Here is an 18,588-nt window from a genome sequence, read left to right on the forward strand (position 1 = left end):
GGGTGAAGGGAGTAAATAATGCTAACGAATTAAATAAGAATATATATTTGAATTAGGAAACGACATAAAATTTTTTAAACTTCTAGCTTTAATAGGTTCAGATGTGGATATAAGTGGGGCATTCCCCCCCCCCCCCCCAATAAAAAAGGTAAAATGGTTCAGATAAGAGCCTAGACATTTAGGGATAATCTTTATTTAAAACTTTTCTTTACTTTTAGTTTAAATGAATATGTGTTTTAAATAAGTAGAAAATAAATTACTTTTATATCTAAAAAAATTGTTATTTTTTGATAGACCCAGTATTTTTAGGGCTTAAAAAAACAAACTTCGCATACTTTCGCATACACAGGGTAAAGTTCTCTGATATTATACATACATCTAATATCACCATGTAAGAGGATTTGCTTGCGCTCTTTTGCGCTTACGAGATCTGGAACCAAACGTAAAATTTTCATTAGAAGAAAATTGTCTATTTTACAGAAATCGGGTATGCTAAGAAAACCATCTACAATTACATCAAAAATTGGAGATTTGACTTCTTTTAAAGGCTAAACGTATAAATTATTACATACTGATTCCAAAAATATATAATACTTAAAAATAGCTTTAAAAATAAAGGGTCCACACTGATTTGAATTGTAGTTTAGTTTACCTTAAAAATAGTTGTTAACAATGATGAAAAGGAACTTAATTCCATACCTCTGGTATAATTACACATGAAATTCTTATTTTTCATAGTAAAGAGCTAATTCTTTCGGCTTTATTTCCAAAAACTTGTGTATATTACTAAACAATTGTTTAAAAGTGTATTTTCCAAAATGTAAAAAACGATTATTTGTCACTCGCTGGAACATAGTGTTATGGTTAAAGATAGAGTTAGTTAGTGCATGTTATAAAATTTAGGATTAAAATTTAAAAGAAAATTTAATTTCTAGCATTTGTAAGGATTTCGAATTTTAAGAATCTTCAAATGTAAAATTATTACCTTTGAAAAGTTTAAATAATCTTGGATTCTTAGTATTTTATATTTACTGAAAGTTCTTGAATGCCCTACATTGAAATAGGAAAAGAATTATTTGATCAAAGTTTCTTTATTATTTTTATACTTTTAAATCACAGTACTTTTAAATGTACTGATTAAGCCAGGGATCTACAGGGATAATACAATGACCGATAAATTGATTTAATCCTGAATGACGATACACAAAATTACCCGTTTAGTAGATTAAAATTAGTGGTTGAGAAGTTTGAACACTCAACTTTATGATCCCACATACTCAATTTTGACTGTGGTCTCCAAAGATATTAAGCCAACAAATAAGAAAATGTTATCATAAACTTTGAGGACAGTGTAATAAACAGCCCATTGTAACTTCTCTCTCTCTCTGAGTTAAGCAACGAAAAAGAACGAAATGAACTCACAGACCTATTGGCAATGGTCATAAATAAAAAAAAGCTTTATGATAGGTTTTGTGAATAGATTACAACAACAACTTTATTTTCAGAGGTTCTGTAGATTACCTCCAAGAGGTGAAGGAGCTCTGGGAGAAAGAAACTGAATCAACAGCTGAAATATTTCAGGTTTTCACATTTTTATTAGTGAAGCTTCTCTAATTCTTTTTGTCTGTCTGTTCGTCCAGCAGTCTGTAATTCTTTGTGATTTTCTCAGATAAAGATGGACGACTTTTTTTGTGAAGATTCCCTGTACGAAAGAGCATCAAGTATGACTGACTTGGTACGTTTGTCTGTCAGAGATTTTTTTACTATATTCATCTTTCTAACCAAAATTTTTATGTTTATGCTCTTCCTTTGACCATAATTTGTTCATAGATGGCAATTAATAATTTATTTACATAAAATTTTAGGTAAATGGAGAAAGTCACTCAAAATCAAACATATAACGTCATAAAAATGAGTGATTATCTAACCCTTTTATAGGGGTTTTCTTTCCCACTTCTCCTCTTATCTCCCTCATTTTTATGACGTCACATGTCTGATTTTTGAGTGGCTTTTTCAATTTACAATTTTTTTATTTCTGTCTTTTAGATGAATAATTTTTTAGGAGTTAGAGACAACTCGATTGACCCTACTAAGAGACTCAATATGGAAGCTTTCCAATATTTTATCCAGTGTCTGTGTCACAGATGATGAGGTATGACCTACATTTTATCAGATTAACAGTATGTCCATATGTGTGTCTGTTTGTGCAAAACTATCGAGATAACCGATGAGCCGATATGGTTTTCCTTTACTACTGTGTAGCTTCTTATAGATTCTGAGAAGGTTTATAACTATTTTTGGTGAGGGTACCTCCACCCTCCTAAGATAAATCATCCATAAAAAATTACAAGAACCCTAAAAAGTATTATTAAATTCTCTGAAGTGCAAAAATAAACTATTGCAACTACGTAAAAGAGTAAGTTGTATTTTTAAACTTTGTAGCAACATATCATTTCAAGGCTTATGTGGACACAAGAAAAATATTAGGGACAATTGATTTATTCTGTAAATTTTGACTTTCTAGACAAGTGACTTATTTATAGAATGGCTTCGAAACAGATTGATATCCACTGAATTAGATCTTGTTCTCGTCCATTCTGAAAAATCTTGTATAGTTATAGAAAATTAAAAATCATAACATTAATACAAGTTTTGGTTGCTGGGCCTTCGGCCCTTCGGGGCTATCAAAACTGGTTTTAATCTGTATTTGATTTTAACATCAGCGGAAAGCTTTTTATAATACGCTGCTCTCATAACTATCATTAAACTTTGAAATTTTAACAATGCAATTGTTTAGGCATATGAGGACACGCGGAAAGTACTTGAGACAAGCGATATAGAGGAAGGAGTTCAGTTATTTATTGCTCAACATCAGACAGGAACTAAACGACCAGGTACAAAAATGAAGTCAGGAATAGTGGGAATTATTATAAACCTAGTTCTTCTAACTTCCACCATTTACTAATGAGAAAAATGTCTGAAGATAAAATTTATTTAAAAAATATAAAAATAAGACGACATAAAATAGATTGTTCAAGTAACAAACTATCTAGTATAGCTTAAAAACCGATTAATATCCGCTGGATTAGAACTAGTTCTTAGCAGCACTGCATAACTATGTATTGCACCATATGACATCCAGTTTTCTTCCAATATGAAAATGGTTTTATTCCTATAATTTTACATTTTGATATCTGTGGAAAGCTATTTAAAACACTTATAAATGTTATCAAAAAATGTTAATGTGTTAATTAAAAGTCTTGGCTAATAAAAATCCTATGAAAATTAATGACTTAATCATTAAGGTGCAATCAAACCAGAATCTATTCCTAACTCTTCAACTATTGGAATGGGACATGCAAGGTAAAATATATAAAATACCTATATTTGCGACAACTTTTTAATTCTTTTAAGAAGGTTCTTACAGAGAATGATAAAGCAATCTGGTAGTTTCCCTCAAAGTACCTAGTCAAGCATATAGATCCGCCCCTTGAATTTGAAAGAAAGTAGCAATTGCATGCTACTGAACTTATATTTGTGAGCAACTTTGTTCTTTTCAGCATTTCGCAACTACAAAAATTAATTGTCTACATTTTAATTTTAAGGCAATATGAAAGTGGAAGCCTAAGCAGGGCAAAGCATTTTTCATCACTTGGTCATCTGGTAGACGCTGGCAGATCCAGGTATAGACTATGTAGATAGTTATATAAACTAGAATAAAGTTCTATTATACCAATTTGAAAAACAAGCATATAGTTCCTTATAATGCTCTATCTAGTTATTTTCATGGTCTTCAAAAAGTTTGGCTGTGTGTTAGTACTTTGCTCTGTCCATTTAAATTTTTTTTGTCTGATATTTAATTTTACTTTGGCTACAAGCATTAGAAAATAATTTTTAATCGTTTAATGTGATTTGTTTGTTTGTTCACGAAAGGACAATAATTATATTTTTTATTTAAACCATCAACCAATTTTCATAAATTATACTCTTATTCAAGGTTTTTTTCATTTTTAGTAGATTTTCTTACGAAGACGACATTTCCTATATTTTTTCAATTTTAACTTGAAGTTTAAAAACATTTAATTTTATATTTTAAAATTTACTGGGTTGAATACACACTAAGAAATGCTGAACCTAATCAAAATTCAGTAAAATTGCATCTTGCTTCTAAAGTTTAACATAATTTATAACAATTTACACATTTATAATTTTGTTTAGGTCAGATCTTGGGTTCCTCCACCAGGATCCACCCGCCCGGCCCAAGAAACCTCCCCGCCTCCACACATATGAACCCCCCAGGGACACAACCATTATTGGGACACCACGGATTAATAATAACAGAGAGGATAACTCAGGTACAATTATAGTAAACATCTAGCGTGTCAAGCGCGAGCGGCAGAACACGAAGGACGGACGTTACTCAGTTTAACGGTAGAAAGGCTTCGCTTCAATCCCAAATAACACAGAGGTTCTATATACAAGATGATTTAATAATCATTATTATGGGTCGCACAGCTACTCTTCAACTAAGTCTGTCCGCTACTTCGAACCCCAACTTCGGAACAAAATAACCATATCAAGCATTTTATACAACAAGAAAATTAAAACTTTTGAAATATAAATTCCAGGTGAAAATGAGGAGCCTGGACTGGTATCAGGCAGGCTGTTAGAGCCGGCAGCTAAACCAGCCATGAAACACCATCTACCGGCCACAAGGCCAAATAATGGCGCAAGCAATCATATCATGACTTCACAAGTGCATCAATCAGCTGTTATGACGTCACAGCACCAGCAATCAGCTGTTATGACGCAACAAAACTCTCCGTCAGCTGTTATGGGACCACAACAACAGCCATCAAATGGTATGACGTCACAAAACAAGGCTGGTATGACGTCACAGCAGCCGCGTAAAGGCTCAGCTGTCATGGGACCACGTGGTTTAGCTGGTGGCAGCCAACAAATGATTGATTCAGGTTTATATTTAAATTAATAGTAGCGAAGCTACCCTAGAAGTACCTTTAAGTTATAGAAGTTAGTATTAAACTACCAGCAAAGAAAACCGCAAAATTTGTCTTAACCAGTCATAGGCTTGAATAAAAAATAAATCGCCCAAAACCATCCCGGGACCTGGAGAACTCAATCAGTTTAGATATTATTGAAAGCTTAAGTTTGAGGGAAAAACCCTTACTAATTTATATAATATGATTGTATTGTTTCAGGACCTCGCACCCCAAGTACACCGTCAGCTGTGCACACAGGAGCTAGAAGTGGACAAAGACCAATAGCTATGGTGCCAGCGGGAAGCAGGAGTAGGAGGTCGCAGTCCAGGGACAGGCTGGAGAGACATACCATACCTATCTGTAAGATTTTAACTAATCGTACCTTACCTCATAAGGGCGAGATTCTCCTTCGATTTATAAATCATCATCTAGAGGATCCAAAGCATTATCCGCTTTTAATGGCATGCGATACTCACCCAAGGATATCAGATTTTGTAACATCCAACATAAAACTAACTCTTTATTGAACGACCATTGGCCAAGAAGTCCTACCTATGCATGGTAATGAGTTTCGTCTCTTTATGGGTCAAGACATTCCCCCTTGCTCTAACTATTTATGTCGTGCACCTGACACAGCAGTAGTAGGAACCATTTTTAAATTTATTTATATTTATTTATGATGTTGGAACACGTAATAAAAGTTTTAGGTTGTAGATAATTCAGTTCATATTGTATAGAATTGTAAAGTATAGGCAGATTTTTATAATACAAATCTTTATATTGGAGTACCAATAATTTCACTAAATTCTAAATGTCAGTTCTAATTTTGTGGCAGGTATTGAAAACAGCGAGTACTATGGTATACAATCTAAGCAGGCCAGTCAAACCCTTCCCAATAATGCACCAAGTCCAGTTAAAGATTACAGGCCTTCTACAGGTATACACTATACAGACTGAATTACAACTCACATGTGTCCTACCTCCTTTAGACTATGGTATCTTATAAGAGAAATAAATTTAGTTACTCAAAATACACTTTTTGGATGCTGTGAGTATTGGTGCAAAAAATATGACGTAACAAAAAAAATTAGCCAATGAGAGGCCGTTATTGACCAATGGTAAAATTTATAGTGGCCTCTCATTGGCTAATTTTTTTTGTTATGTCATATTTTTTGCACCAATACTCACAGCATCCACTTTTTGGAATATAATTTATCTGCTGATCTAAAAAGTTACTTTAATATATGTGCAAAATTTATCTCTCTTTCTCTACTGGCTCCTAGCGCCAGGCCATTAAAAGATCAACAGATAACGGTACCATGGCGGTGTAAACAATTTCTCAGCAATTTGCAGGTGTTTGGCTCTTCTGCATATTTCAACTTAAACATATAAGGCCAAAGATTGATATCCAAAATATCTTTTGTCAAAGTCTTCTCTACACCTAGCGCCAGTCAGTTTTCCAGTCATGCATTTTACCTAAAAAAAAAAAATCTAATACAATGTGTTTTTTTTATGAAAACTTTTTTGAAAGCAATTTTACCCCACTTATAGTTATCAGAATTTAATGATTAACGGCTTATTTTCTTTGTTTTTTATAACCATTTTTAGAACATCAAAAAAATATTTCAGTTTTTATTTAAAAAGTACAGTAAAATAAAAAATTCAAAACTTAGGTGTCAACATCTAAAAAAGGTTTTAGCGCATTTTTCTTAAGCTCAAATCTTCTACCCTTTGCAAGAAAAAAAATGGATTTTTAGTAGTCCACTTTGGAGGCCAGTACTCCCTCCCTGGTTGAGATATGGCCTTTAAATTTTAATATGTTCTAGTAACTGTCCGCAAAAGTATCTGTATTAATTTTTAACTCCGTATCTCAACTTTGAAGCGTTTTGCAGCCATTCTTGCAAAGGGTAGAAGATTTGAGCATGAGAAAAATGCGCTAAAACCATTTTTAGATGTTGACACCTAGGTTTTGAATTTTTTATTTTACTCTACTTTTTTAATATAAGCTGAAATATTTTTTTGATGTTCTATAAATGGTTATAAAAAACGAAGAATTTAAGCCATTATTCATTAAATTCTGATAACTATAAGTGGGGTCAAATTGCTTTCAAAAAAGTTCTCATAAAAAACACACTGTATTTATTACCCATGTGGGCTGTACACAATAATCCGTTAAACTTAAAAAGCATTTTTTAGCGGACGAAGATTTTTGTTTATATTTTGTCACATACATATGATTCAAATACAAGTGATATAATTTTCAAAGGATAGCTTTATCTAAGAAATATAACTATTTATTGCTTAATTATAAAAATGATATCAAATGTGTACACTTTCTAACCAATAACCAAGATGGATTGTTACTACAAAGTGTTCTTATTTGTCCAAGTTACTAATTAGGGATATATTTAGTTATACTAAATTTAAGTAAGGGAATATACATTTTTATTTTATTTTTATAATTAAAAAGTGTTTTGATAAATCTGTGAAGCCACACACATATCCATTATTTTAGGTACACTATCAAGTAGTAACTCATCTACGCCTCTGAATGGTACAATAAACAAAAAATCCTCTTATTCTAAAACAACGGTAAAAGAAACAGGTGAATATTTTATAAAATTTATGGATTTTTAACACGTTTTATAAGGAAGAAATATAAACAAAATAGATAGAAAAACTAACGGCCTAGCCTCTGGGAGCACTTGAAGTGGGGGAGGGGAAGTCGAGCCCTATACCCATTTTTAATTTTGCTTTAAAAAATCTAAAACTGGGTGAGATGGTCATTTTTTCTATGGGCAATTAAAATTTCACTTTTGAAGGTGGTGTTACTCTCCCCCAAAATAGTTATAAACACTGGACATATAAGAATATTCACTGCAAATGACAACCTTATTGGTTTAGCAGTTAGCGACATCTTAAGCTATGGACAAAAATACCTTCGTACTTTATATTAGGATTAATGCTGAAGATTTCAGCTATTTTTCTCTACCTGCCTTATGTAAAGTCCTGTAAAGTAATTGAAGATTTAACAAACCATTCCATTCATCCTTAATTAAAAGTAACAGGATGTCTATATCTTAGGGTGTAAAGGATATACGTAGCCACTGAATCGATAAGGTTCTCCTGAAGCTTCTTATTGGTCCGGGGAAGGTTTATAACCACTTTTGAGAAGGGTAAATTTATTCTCAAAAGAGAAATTGATCGTAAAATTAATACAACTTTCTGGGTCATATCCCCCCCTCCCCTCCCAGACAGTCCATTCATTAACTCAAATGGGGCATAGCCTCTAGTAGTCTAAACATTGAATTTTCTTTAAAAGGTCATCCACAAGTAGTTGGAGGCGAAAAGAGCGGTCATTCCAGCCAATCCCAGCCACAGGCTCAGCAGAGTAGCTCCAGCCAACCACAGCAACATCTGCACCAGCCACAACAACAACATCACCAGGGAAAACAGGAGCTAAGAACAGCCATCCCTCCAGGTTTGTAGCGTATTTCTAGCATCGAGGTCGCCCCCCTTTTCCTTCCCCTCCCCCCCATTATTTATTTTTTGGGTTGTTAAAAACTCACATTTTGGTTGGTAAATGTTAAAATTTTTATGAGTTAAAGCCTAGAGGTTTAATAATGGTAAAAAACACTTAGGTGTAAAAATTTTATGGAATGGGTAAAATGTAGTTTGTTCATACATTTTGGGGCCAGAGTCGTGTAGTCAACTTCCCCCCCCCCTCCCCCATAAAGGTCCTTCCCTGATATATGTTAAAACTAAAAAAACGCACTTTACCCCAAAGTAGGACTAGTCTACAGGAGCTTTGAAGATGTGAGGCCAAATGCGGATGCCGATCCCTAAGTTCTGACGCAAAGTGCAATAAAACCAACTTAAATGCATTATAAATTTTTTTTTCAACAATAATTTTGTCGAGTTTTGAAAATGAGATTATATGAGACAAATTTTGACTAAACTAATTTCATTAAACTTGAAAGTTTTATAATTTTCATTAAAACTTGGCTAGATTAAATGAATTCTGGTATATTCTTGGTATGTGTCACATGAGATATTTTTGTACGTATATTAAATATGAATTTGTTTTTGCTTCTTGTCATAATTATTCTTATAATAATAGGGTGTGGGGGAGAGGGGGTCTTATATCTAAACAATCCAATGTTAAAATTAAACTGCTAAAATATCTACTAAGATTATAGATTAGATTAGACTAGATTTATTATTCTTGCACACTTATTGAATTTAACCAACCAAAGAATTTTTTATCCAATCTTAACCAGACAAATGCCATCTAGCTATAAAAGATGTGTAGATTTCATTTCTGGCAACCAGAAAATCCGCAGAAATCGAATTCACGAGATCCAAAAAAGTTTCATTAAAAAAAACCTTACACCAAAAATAACAAACAATAATGACTTAGTTTCTTTTTCCTGTTTAATACGAATATTGAAACTAATTTTCATGCATGCATGTTTGTTGGTATAGTCCTTTTTTTAGAAACCAAAATACAGACATATATAAAACTACGAAATTGTATATTAGTTACTAGAAAGATTATATTTTTTTTCTTGCTTTAAAACAACTTTTTGTACATAAAAACCCGTAATTTCTTCATTATTGACACAAACATGCATGCTGTATAGTTTTAAAAAATTTAGTCAAATAAAATACCTGATTAGAATACAAAGCAAGAAATAAAGGTTATCAACTCCCTATGAGCTTTTTGTGTTAAATAGAATTATTAATAAGAATAAAAGAGTTTCAAAAAAAAGTAAAATAACAAAATGTTAGGTGAATTGTTAATATTAAATCAATCAAAAAATGTTTTACATTTTTATAATTAATTTCAATAAAACATATATATGCTCAATAAAGGTTATTTATAATTATGAATTCTACCAGACTAAAATATAAAAGGGGAAATAGTTTAAGAAGACGACACAAAATGATTTTAAAAATTACTTATTTTTATCTTTTTTTTTAATCTTTAACAATTTTAATGTTTTTATTATGTAAATATATAAAGTATTATTCAACCTTAAAGGATTTAATCTTTTTCTTTGTAATTTATATGTCAAAACAGTGTAAAAATGAAGTTCTTAATTACGAATTTTCAAACCATTAGATTTTAATACAATTTATTATAGAAATAAAGAATAATTTCAACAAAAAAAAATTGCTACAAAAAGGCTTACTGTATTATTAAACTGACTTAATTGTATAATAGCATTTATTTTGTTTATTTACCTTGAAAAATGAGTGTTTAAGTGCTGCATTGGTTAAAATCAAACCTAAAAATGCTCTTTATTCAGTGACAGAGTGAAAAAAATATATACCTTGTTTTATAGTTTTGATCTCTTTTTTTATATATTTTTATCTGATATGTATATCAAAATTTAAAAGTATCTATTTCATTAGATATTCATACTTTGCTAAAACGTCTTGGTTACTTTTTGCACTATATTTGCTCTAAAAAGGATTCTTTATCTGACTTTTACATTTAAAATGAAAGATTTTATGCCAATTTTTGTGTTGACTGTAGAAAAAAATAATTACTTTGTTTATATGCAATTTTCTATAATAAAATGTGAGAAATGCCTTTTTTCACATGTAGGGCGAAAAAAGTAACACTGAAAATATTTTTTACGTCTTAAGCATGTCCTAAACTCAAAGATAATAAACTTTAATAAAAGATTTATTTAAGAATATGTCATTTAGGGGCATAAAATTAATTTTGCAAATTAACATTGCAAATGTTTGCCAATAACTTTTAAAAATGATTTCTGCGGATTTTCTAATTTACATGGGTGTTTTCTACACATTTTACCCTTTCTAAAAATACCTTCCTCATAAAGATTGGCTTCCGGAAAGTATATACTTTTCGAAAATGATATGTGCTTGGGTGTACATATGTGGTATCCGCCTAGGGTAAATGGCAGACACCAGAGTTCGAATAAAGACTACGGCAGTGTGAACAGACGTGGACACCTTACTATAGAGAAGCTATGCTTCTCTAGCATTCACTAGACAAGAATCAACATCTATTTCAGTTGTCACTTTATTGGAGGTGTAAAGGATACTAAAGTTATATACAACAAACAATAACTACATGGATAGGAATAAATGATCATAACATAAAAGCATTATAATACATATACAATAGTCAGTTTGGGCAATCATGATTCCCCATCCCTGGAAAGGGTGGGGGGGATTAAGAATACAGTTAACCATAATATAAATACATATGGATTAGGAATAAAGATGGTTAAAGATAAATCATACAGTAAAACATAGATAATTGCAATGGTTAGGTAGATGGCTATCCCTGTCTGGGGCAGGCAGGATAGCCCATGGAGCAGCACAATAGGTAGATAAGCATAGAGGGGTTGAGTGGTAGGTCTGGGTACTAAAGAGGGAAGGTTTGATGATTACTTGTGACAACAACAGTCTGTGTGGGGGCAGGTTTAGATCCTTTATCCTCAGGGTTGAGGTGGTGCTGATAACTTGGTGGTTGAAGGGGAAGGTTCCGGTGCTTAAGATGGGAGAGGGAGGGTTAACACCCCTCCCTCCATTGGCCGGACAACTGAGGGATAAAATCAGTACCGTTATCTGACATCTTTTCAGGTGGCTTCATAATTGTAGAATAACAGGATTTAACTAGGTGCGTAGCATCACTATAATGTCTTGGTTTCTGCATGGTCCAGAGCTGCCGCATACCACAACTCTCCCCTCGGAAGGCTGGAGGGGTTGTCTGCACCGCCAGACTTCCGACAGTGGTGGCGGCCTTCAGTTTGTTGTCCTTGTGGAATGGGTCCGCCAGGATACCAGTTGCTGGACGGTGGTGGACTCCAGCCCTCCCCAGGTCTAACGGAATCGGCTATATCTGCTGGAGTAGCTGGTCCTGTTGGATCTTCTGGCCGTTGGATGTGTACCTCTGAGGCCACCCTGGCAACCTCCAGGGGTGGCACAGCACCTGAGGGGGCTTGGACCAACAGCCTCCTGGTGGACACCTCTGCAGGTTTCTCCACTGGGCTGGTGGTCTCCATCGTGTTGATCACCTTGCTGCTGGCAGGCTGGCTACTGGATGCAGGCGCAGTTTCTTCGCCCTCGGGGCTGGTCAGGTTCATTTGGCTTCCAGGGTCTCTGTCAATGCGGGCAGGTGGTGGTTGCCATACTGTAGGAGCGTTGCCTCCTTCAGGCTCATTCTGGACATTGGCAGGGTGGTGCATGGCAACCCGACCTGCGGGGTAGGGAAAGGTAACAGTCCACCCTTGATGCCGGAGGCTGTCTTGGATCTGCAAGGGTGGCTCCGCTCTAGTTGGCTGGGAGACAGGCCCATCCACGGACACTACTGCTAGTGGACTGGAGGCACAAGGCTCCGGATTTCCTCCCCTAGCCTGAAGGGGTCCAGGCACATTGTCTCCATCTTGGGTAGACATAATTGTTGGGGATCCTCTACTTCTATGGTTAGGCTCGGCACTTGGCGCATCTAGTTGTGTTACTCCCCAGGCAGCGGTCAAAGCTTCTTCAGTTTGGCTGGTCATGGCTGATACCCTGGCTCCTGGGGCAGATGCAGGGGGCGCAGGCAAGTTTGGCCCAGCCCAAACGTCCTGGTACACCAGTGCAATACAATTACCCTGGCTTGGTTGAGGGAGGTAGACAGCTGGATGCAGTTGAGGGTGAGGGACAGCTGGACTCTCCCTGCTGGCTGGGGGCTCTGGCTGGCTGGGGGTGACGGGTGTCACCCCTTCCTCTGGGGCTGCGGGTTCATTCCGGGGTCCAGGTATCTCGGTGGCGGCGACGGTTGTCGCCCCAGGCACCAGTGTGGGGGCGCTGGATAGCACCCCCCAGTCTTCACAGGGGTCCAGGTCTCTCGGTGGCGGCGACGGTTGTCGCCCCAGGCACCAGCGTGGGGCGCTGGATAGCACCCCCCAGTCTTCACAGGTGGCGGCGACGGTTGTCGCCCCAGACATCAGCTTGGTGGTGCAGGGAAGCACCTCTCGTTCCTTCCAGGTGGCGACGCCGGTTGGCGTCCCATACATCGACTCAGACTCGCTGGCTAGCGCCTCTTGCCTCTCCCACTCGGCGGCCGCCAGGGCCTCCCCGTACACCGTCCCGGTGGCGCTGGGTAGCGCCCCTCGGCTCTTGCTGGGGGTGACAGGGGTTACGGACACCGGTCCCCTGTGGTTGCGGCTGAGGTCCAGGCCAACCCGGTTGGGTTCAGCCGCTCCTCCCAGCACGTTGATCCTGGCCACCATGGTCCCAATCTGAGACACAGACTCCTGGGTAGCCGCGGCCCCAGCGGCGGCAGCTAGTTGGGGTGACGGCTGGGCATCTCCCTCCAGGTGGACCTGGGTGGCAGACTGGTTGCCTGCAGGTTGTTGGGCGGCCTGGTGTTTCTTCATTGCCCGGTCCCAACCGGTTCTACACTTGGCGTCTGTGTGGCCGTTGAAGCGGCAGCGCCCCTTCGTCCAGCTGGGTCCCATCAGGCCGGCTTCCCCAGGGTGTATCAACCTGCCAGGTCTCTCCTCCTCCAGTTGGGGCACCAGCTGACAAACAGGGTCTCCCCTACTAGGGGTCAGGCGGTGCTGGGCTGCTTGTGGTGGCTCCTTGGTTACATTCAGCCTCCTCCCCATACACACAGGTTCCTTCCATCCAACAGCGGCTCTCCTCCCCTGGGTGGCGAGGCCAGCCTCGGCCTTAGCTTCTGCAGGTGCTTCTCCACATGAGGGATCCTGCCTCTGGGTATGCCAGGTGGTTGGTAGCAAAGGCTGTTGATGGTGCCAGTCGGAAAGGGGGCTATGACCTCTGGGGGGTACCTGTGGCCAGTGTGTGGACAGGTACCCACAGGTGGACCAGCAAGGCCCAGAAGATGCCATACTGATGGTAGCCTGAACTGTATTCCGGACTGTCAGCAGACTGTTGGTAGCCACCTGAGTTGGGCCAGAGTTGCCAGCTAGTATTGCGTCCCTGCCAGGCTCCGTCAGCTGCTGGTGGGGAGCCCCTGCGGTGGTTCTGGTCTTGGCAAGGGGTGGCCTTCTTATTGACTTTCCTAGTTGGAGCTCTGCATCCTGGTGGGCCTCCATCTTCAGCAGCATGGGGGAACTTGGCTGGGACATGTGCAGTGGTTCAACAGAGTAGCGGCATCTGGTCTTGGAGTGTGGGGGAACAGCCTCACTGCTGCTGGTCAACCCTGTTCCCTCCGTGCTGGGTAAAGTCTTCCACTGCAGCAGGTCACCAGTCCCCATCCTTAGGCCGGTCCCCAGTCGTTCCATGCCTGGGGGCTCCCAGGGAGGCTTGGGTGGCGGCTCCCCCACCCCCAGGTACGCGTCGGGCATCTGGGTGAAGAGCCTATTCCCCTGGGACAGCTCCCCATCCTCCAGATTGGTGAGGCCAGTGCCAGGGAGGACCTTTCCACCCCAGAAACAGGTGGTACTGGCCCTAGGGCTGGGCCCCTTTGAAATCTCAGTTCTGGGAGTAGTGTCCATCTTGGGGCTGGCCACTAGGTCTCTGAAGCTTGTCACCTTCTCATTAGGCTCAGTTGCATCGTTCAACACCCCCAGGAGGACACCTACAGGTTCAGCAACCCCCAGTCCAGTATTGCTATTTCTCGTACGTTGAGCACCAACTGAACAGGAGCTGTGCAGCGGACATTCAGTCACCCTTCCAGACAAGGGCATCTCAGGGACCAGGGGTCTGTGACCTGGCATGTGTTTGATGTTCACTGTACTCAACACCGTCGGCCAAAGTAATAACAGAAGTAGTATCTTGTAGATATAGAAGCAGAGTAGAGTAGCCGCGCCGCAAGGAGGTTCGAGCCGGCTCACCCCTAGTATAAATACTATAGCTGTGTAATTAGGGTGGTAGTCCACGTAGCCGTAGGCTCGGTCCTCCTGGCTCAAGAGTTTCTGTGGCTGGCGCGCCCCCATGATAAGTAGCAGGGTGTTGGTCTGTTGGTGCCAGCGTCTTGTTTAACTGTTGAGCCTGAGTTGTTCTCCTTTCCAGTATAGCTCTTGATTTCTGTGGTAACTAGCGGATCTTAGCTATATTCGCCCTTTAAAGGTAACAGGGAATATGTTAGGCATCCACAGATGTCTCTAGGAGCGTATCCACTAGTAGATATATGGATAGGTAGGCTATCTATATATATACATGGCTACACGCCCATATATATATATATACGTGTATAGGAATATCCCCAGAGCTAGCTAGCTTTTCCTCCTTGCTCCAAAAAAATCACGCTTCCTCTGTATATAGTTCACTACTATGAGGGTCGATGGTCCAGGTACACACCACCACTGCCCAGTGTGGGGCAGCAAGTCAGGCTATGTCCACAGGGTGGGCGTACTTTCGTTCAGTTACCATATCAGTTTCCAGTGTTGTTTGGTGAGGTTAGTATTCACTTGATTGTACCCATGATACAAAAAAACAACATTATTTATCACTTGGGTATTTATATATACATATATTTGTTTCACTAACCACTCAGCTTTGAAGTAGGGTTGGCAGAGCTAGGAGATGTTGAGGGTCTGAGCGGGTTCAAGGAACTGGTTTAGTTTTCCTTATCACACTGTAGACAGGGAGGGAGGAGCTTGCAAGTTTTTCTCCTAAAAAAATATCTCTGATGTATGCTATAGAATGGCCCCTCTCCTGTGTGGGTGTGTGTGTGTGTGTGTGTGCGTGAAATCTCCTGTCCTTGCAGCGCGCGTCCGCACCGTCAAATCCGCGCACACGGGGAAAACGCGCTCTCACCCCTCAACTCGCTCTCTCATTGGTCCGCTTCGTCCGTTAGATTTATGATATTTTCCGCACTCTGTTGCGCTACCCGTGAATGGCGCTCTGTGTGTCCGATCGCTAGCCCCACACTACAGACGGACTTAGTCTAGTGTATTTGCCTTCAATGGAGAGGGGGGTCCCTCCCCTTCCCCTAGAATAAGGGGTGTATTGTTATTGTGCTGTGGGCTTGAGATATTTTGATTGTGTATCAGGGTCCTTGTTTATATTGCATCTAGCTTTTATTATTGTCCTTATCACAATTGCATAACAAATTTGTTTACCAATTCTGTCCTATTTTTAGTTGTTATCACAATACCCAATAATCCAAGCCTGTTCTATTCTTAGATTTATCACAACACAACAATTTGTTTGCCAAGCTTTGCTCATAAATCTATTGTTTGGCCATAACACCAGGGTGGTAATCCTTGCACTGTAATATAATATCTGTTTTTCTAGATGGGTGGCTGCGTTGTAGCCTCTCAGGACACTTAGAGTTGACGTAGTTTTTCTCTGTTCTGGTGCACTACACTCGTATGTTGGCTCGCAGCTTGCAGCTATGTGGCATGTTTCAGCCTATTGGCGGCAGGGAATGTCCCGTCCTGCTAGCGCCGCTTATCCAAATCCAGCTGATGGCGGCAGGGAATGTCCCGTCCTACTAGCGCCACTGGTTCGGATCCTGCTATTTCTTGCAGTAAAATTGGCCTATTTTCAGCCGTTTACACTTCTTTGGCTTGTTTCAGCCGGTCCGCAGGCCTGTTTCAGCCCTTTTGGCGCTCAATTCTCCGTTAGATATCAGCGCTGCTCGCGGTTATTCATCAAATTTCGCTGTCTTGCTTCCACAACTGCCGGATGCAGAGTTAAACTTTGCTATCCAGGGTGGGTAATTCAGGTTGCTTGCGTCAGTTTTGCCAGATTCACTGCTGGGAGTACCTTCGTCTCAGATGCGCGTCTGCTCTACACTTGTGGTTCGCCGTAATCTCACACAGCTGTCACCAAAATTGTGGTATCCGCCTAGGGTAAATGGCAGACACCAGAGTTCGAATAAAGACTACGGCAGTGTGAACAGACGTGGACACCTTACTATAGAGAAGCTATGCTTCTCTAGCATTCACTAGACAAGAATCAACATCTATTTCAGTTGTCACTTTATTGGAGGTGTAAAGGATACTAAAGTTATATACAACAAACAATAACTACATGGATAGGAATAAATGATCATAACATAAAAGCATTATAATACATATACAATAGTCAGTTTGGGCAATCATGATTCCCCATCCCTGGAAAGGGTGGGGGGGATTAAGAATACAGTTAACCATAATATAAATACATATGGATTAGGAATAAAGATGGTTAAAGATAAATCATACAGTAAAACATAGATAATTGCAATGGTTAGGTAGATGGCTATCCCTGTCTGGGGCAGGCAGGATAGCCCATGGAGCAGCACAATAGGTAGATAAGCATAGAGGGGTTGAGTGGTAGGTCTGGGTACTAAAGAGGGAAGGTTTGATGATTACTTGTGACAACAACAGTCTGTGTGGGGGCAGGTTTAGATCCTTTATCCTCAGGGTTGAGGTGGTGCTGATAACTTGGTGGTTGAAGGGGAAGGTTCCGGTGCTTAAGATGGGAGAGGGAGGGTTAACACCCCTCCCTCCATTGGCCGGACAACTGAGGGATAAAATCAGTACCGTTATCTGACATCTTTTCAGGTGGCTTCATAATTGTAGAATAACAGGATTTAACTAGGTGCGTAGCATCACTATAATGTCTTGGTTTCTGCATGGTCCAGAGCTGCCGCATACCACACATACATAGAATAAAAAAAAAAATAATAACAAATGAATTAAATGAATATTATATACCTTTATATATACAGTCAAATTTTATTGATATAGTTAATTTATAAAAAAAAAATTTCTTCCCAAATGGCAGTTTCCTAAAAACTAGAAGGTATGCAGTAATGTGTATTCACACATTGTTTTCATACAGGCCATATAAATAAGACAAAAAAAAATAGAAAAAAAAGATAATGAGCAATAAATAAAATCATATTGGAGAGGAAAATGATAATAGGAAGGATTGATTAGGGCATACAAGTCTCACACCATTATTGCAATAATAGAAATTTTAAAAGATAATTCAACAAATAGATTTTGATTAATTTATCAGATTTCAAACAATATTGAAAAGAAATATAAATTTATCTACATTCTTGACATAATGGGTTGTTACACACTAGAGTTAAGCTTGATAACAAAGATTCTTTTAGATTTTTAATAATTTTTTTTCTTGATTGATTGTGGGTTAATAAATCATTATTACAATGGTTATTCCATAATTCTTGGAAATGATACTTAGGAAATCTTTCAATAGATTTAAACTTCGGTTTTTTGACATCAAACATATTAGCGTTTCTAAGATTTCTGGTATGTAATTGATTACGGAGAAGCCATGTACCTTGAAAGGAACTTGGTAGCTTACTGTTTATAAAATCATACATAAATAATAATTTCAATAATTATAAATTTGATTGCATCAAACCTCCTGGACAAGTGACTGCATGCCAATTGAAAAGCAAAAAGCAATAATTGCACAACAAAATCACGTTTTGAGTAAAAGAATTTTGAGCCAACAAATGACAGAATTTTCATTTAAAACGTTATCAACCTGCCTCTAATTCAGTATGTCCCATTCTTATATGTCAATTATATAGTAATTAAGATTCGAAATTATCTGTGCTATAAAGGAATATAAATATGTTTTAAGTTATTTTTCAAGCTTTACTAAAAATAATCAACTTATCCTTGTT

At 38.5% G+C, this 18,588-nt stretch overlaps 1 protein-coding gene across 1 annotated transcript in view; it reads left to right on the top strand.

Annotated features, from left to right (window-relative positions):
* The window catches only part of LOC145326160 (uncharacterized), a 48,874-nt gene that overhangs the window by 17,425 nt on the left and 12,861 nt on the right, over nt 1-18,588 (top strand). Inside the window, exons 9-19 of the mRNA XM_080169306.1 lie at nt 1,506-1,581; nt 2,063-2,152; nt 2,798-2,894; nt 3,306-3,363; nt 3,606-3,683; nt 4,219-4,355; nt 4,629-4,973; nt 5,220-5,360; nt 5,836-5,937; nt 7,516-7,605; nt 8,323-8,481. Of these exons, the coding sequence (XP_080025432.1) occupies nt 1,506-1,581; nt 2,063-2,152; nt 2,798-2,894; nt 3,306-3,363; nt 3,606-3,683; nt 4,219-4,355; nt 4,629-4,973; nt 5,220-5,360; nt 5,836-5,937; nt 7,516-7,605; nt 8,323-8,481 (1,373 nt within the window). The remainder of the gene's footprint in view (nt 1-1,505; nt 1,582-2,062; nt 2,153-2,797; nt 2,895-3,305; nt 3,364-3,605; nt 3,684-4,218; nt 4,356-4,628; nt 4,974-5,219; nt 5,361-5,835; nt 5,938-7,515; nt 7,606-8,322; nt 8,482-18,588) is intronic.

The sequence above is a fragment of the Acartia tonsa genome, chromosome 8, assembly GCF_053477335.1.
Source record: "Acartia tonsa isolate MP-2025a chromosome 8, ASM5347733v1, whole genome shotgun sequence".
Taxonomy (NCBI): Eukaryota; Metazoa; Arthropoda; class Copepoda; order Calanoida; family Acartiidae; genus Acartia; species Acartia tonsa.